Below are 3,137 nucleotides of genomic sequence, written 5' to 3'. Positions count from 1 at the left end.
ATTTGCTGTTCGCTTTAATGTTATCGTGAATCTCCCACCCGAAAATACAAAGTTATTACATTATGAGGTGGGGAGAGGCACCTGGAGTACTCTGTGCCTCCTAACCCTTGGGGTACAGGGAGGAGGTGTGCACCTCCTGAGGACGTCTCCCTGTTACCTTGGTTTGCCTTATCCTGCCATTTCCCACCCAGGTACATGCAAGGCCACCGCCTTGGCCATACTATTAACGGCAGCCTTCCCGTGTGCCCCAAGAGCTGGCTTGTGAATCCGAGCTCTGTTTTCCCTCAGGCTTAGACCCCAGGGCTGGGCAATGGTGACGAGGGATGGAAGGAGGGCCTTATGCCCCATCTGGCCATGACTGTGACTGTGACTCCTACACCGCTTTCCCCCGTGGTGCTCCATGCCAATCTCTTGGTTCCTCAGATCTTTGTCATGGTAATAAGTGTCCTGGTGGTCCTGGTAAAAGGCAGGACATGAGCCATCAAGCACTCCTGTCAAGTTCTGTCCTAAGATCTGTCCTAGAAATTCCTGCAGAGCATAATCTCTAAGGTGCAGCACTGATGACAGGCACAGATGGGATAAATTCCCCCAGCACACGGGGGCACGGTCACAGGCTGGTCCCACAGTGGCGCCTCGTGGAAGCCTAGTCCCTGCTCAGCACCCATCCCCCTCCCTGCTCTGGAACATCCACATTCTGCACCTTCCACGTCCTCCTCTGGGAAGGTGTATTTCCCTTGGTGTCTCCTGTTCACACTCAGCTCCCAGAGCAGCAAGAGTCCCCTCTGAGCCCACCATGGGGACAGAGCCACTCTGCTCTCTGTTCCCTGCGTTGTGTCCTCAGACCCACGGTGGTTCCCACCCACTCTAGGCTCAGAATTCACACGAACTTCCCTCTGGACTGCCACCCACAGGGGAAGCTTGAATCAATGACGGTCACACCACGACCCCACCTGCATCTTCCCCTGCAGGGCTGACGGTAGGAGGGAAAAAAAGGACTTAGGAAACAGGTGAAGGTGAGACCTTGGAGCGGCATGAAAGAGCAGAGGTTCTCCTGAGTACCAGCAGGGGGCGTTGTGAGACCCTTTTTGAGAGTCTCTGCAGGATAGATGCTCCCAGTTGGGCAATGCCCCACTGACAGGAAGACCCTTTGCTTCCTGTGGGGGATTGGCTGTCGTGTCCCTTCTTGGCCTGGCGTTGTCCCTTACACATAGGCCTGTGTGTGTTCCCAGCAGCACTTCCTCCCAGCACCACGCATGGCAGAAACCAGTGCATCAACTGCCTCCCTCTGCAAGGGGCCCCGGACCCTGTCAGTGCACCTGGGGGAGGGTAAGGAGTGGGGACACATTTGCATGAGCAGCTTCTCCTTTGTGAGGCCATCTGGGAGGGGATAAGAGAGGCCTGGGCAGCCTAGAACCAGACCTGTGGCCTAGGAAGTGGCTGAGTGCACCATGGCCTGGACCCCAGTCATCCTCGTGCTCCTTTCTCAGTGCACAGGTAGGGACAGGACCTAGAGACCCAGGACAGCTGCACACTGACCCTTTCTGTTCACTCTGACATGATTGTGTTTGCAGGTTCCTTCTCCCAGCCTGTGCTGACTCAGCCGCCCTCCCTCTCTGCATCTCCGGGAGCATCAGCCCGACTCACCTGCACCCTGAGCAGTGGCTTCAGTGTTGGCGGCCATTACATTAACTGGCACCAGCAGAAGCCAGGGAGCCCTCCCCGGTATCTCCTGGCCTATAAGTCAGACTCCGAGAAGTTCCAGGGCTCCGGAGTCTCCAGCCGATTCTCTGGATCCAGTGATGCCTCGGCCAACGCAGGGCTTCTGCTCATCTCCGGGCTCCAGCCTGAGGATGAGGCTGACTATTACTGTGACATATGGGATGGCAACTCTAAGACTGACACAGTGATCCAGTCCCAGAAGGAAGTGAGACAAAAACCTCTGTGCTCTCCATGCCTGTTGCAGTCACCCCTGCTGGTGTCTGTGACCAAGTCCAGCTCCGTGGTGACTTGTGTTGTCAGATCTCATGCAGCACCTGCTTTCCTTAGACCAGTAGTCCTGACAATGTCACATCCCTGTCTTCAGTTCAAATTTTAGATCGATTTGTTGTCCATGTATTCTCACAGTGTTCATGTTTTCACAGGCAAAAATTCCTTACTGAGAGATAAATATCTCCTGGCAGACACAGCTGAGGATCTCAAATCAGATTGATTCTGGTCTTGCCCAGCTCAGGATCCAGGAGTGACTAAGATTTGCTTTAGGCATGAGTGCTTCAAATTAATTCCATGATACCACCATCAAGCGGAAATGAAATTTATTCTATATACTAAGAGTGAATTATAAAAAATTAAAAAATAATACCATTTACAACAACATCAATATGAAATATTAGAGATGAATCTAAGAAAATATAAAACTTAAACACTAGAAATTACAAACTATTGTTAAACAATGAAATAAAATTGATTAGATCTTAGTAGTTTGTGGGTTGACATACACGATGTAGTTATGGTAAAAAAAATTTTCCCAAACTGAATGAAAAACTGCCTGTAAAGTCATCAGGTTAAAATGTCCATGCAATGAAGAATGAGGTAGGAAAGTGGATTTTCACAGTGATGGACCAGTGCCAATTAGGCTGTGCACAGGGGGCACCAGGGACGTACAAGGAGACATTGTCAGAGTGAGGGCCAAGGCGAGACTTGCTCCGTACAGAAGTGCCAGCGGTATCCATTGTTCCCTGTTGAGTGTGCCCCCCACTCCAGTGCACGGAAACAGCGCCGCCATAGTGGAGATGTCATCTAACTGGATAATAGATGTCGCTTCTCCCAGAGGATTCCCTGAATTCCCGCCTCCCCTAACTCATGACTCCACCCAAGCCACATCCAAGTGTATCCTCAGTGAGTCAGGTGTTCCTTGCTGAGCAGTGCCTAGACTCACACTTAATAGGTGGCCTCCGAGGGGCAGAGCCTTGGGATAAATTTGGCCTGCAGCTTAATGCCTCTCAGGACTGTGCCACTGGACAGGCACCTGCTTCACAAATTCACACTAATAAGACCAGGAGACTTAGGAGCTTTGCTTTGTACATAGAAATAGACACATAAAGGCAGCCAAAATGGGAAGAGAAAGAAGCAGAAACCAT

General features: G+C 51.3%; 1 gene segment (V, D, J or C); it reads left to right on the top strand.

The window, feature by feature from the left end:
- The first annotated feature begins 1,447 nt into the window (after window positions 1-1,447).
- LOC105309488 overlaps window positions 1,448-3,137 on the top strand; it is a 21,024-nt gene continuing 19,334 nt past the window's right edge. The window contains 2 exon segments of the V gene segment in view: window positions 1,448-1,494; window positions 1,572-1,924. Of these exon segments, the coding sequence occupies window positions 1,449-1,494; window positions 1,572-1,924 (399 nt within the window).

Source organism: Pteropus vampyrus, unplaced genomic scaffold (assembly GCF_000151845.1).
Source record: "Pteropus vampyrus isolate Shadow unplaced genomic scaffold, Pvam_2.0 Scaffold748, whole genome shotgun sequence".
Taxonomy (NCBI): domain Eukaryota; kingdom Metazoa; phylum Chordata; class Mammalia; order Chiroptera; family Pteropodidae; genus Pteropus; species Pteropus vampyrus.
This window is presented reverse-complemented; position numbering and strand designations above follow the sequence as displayed.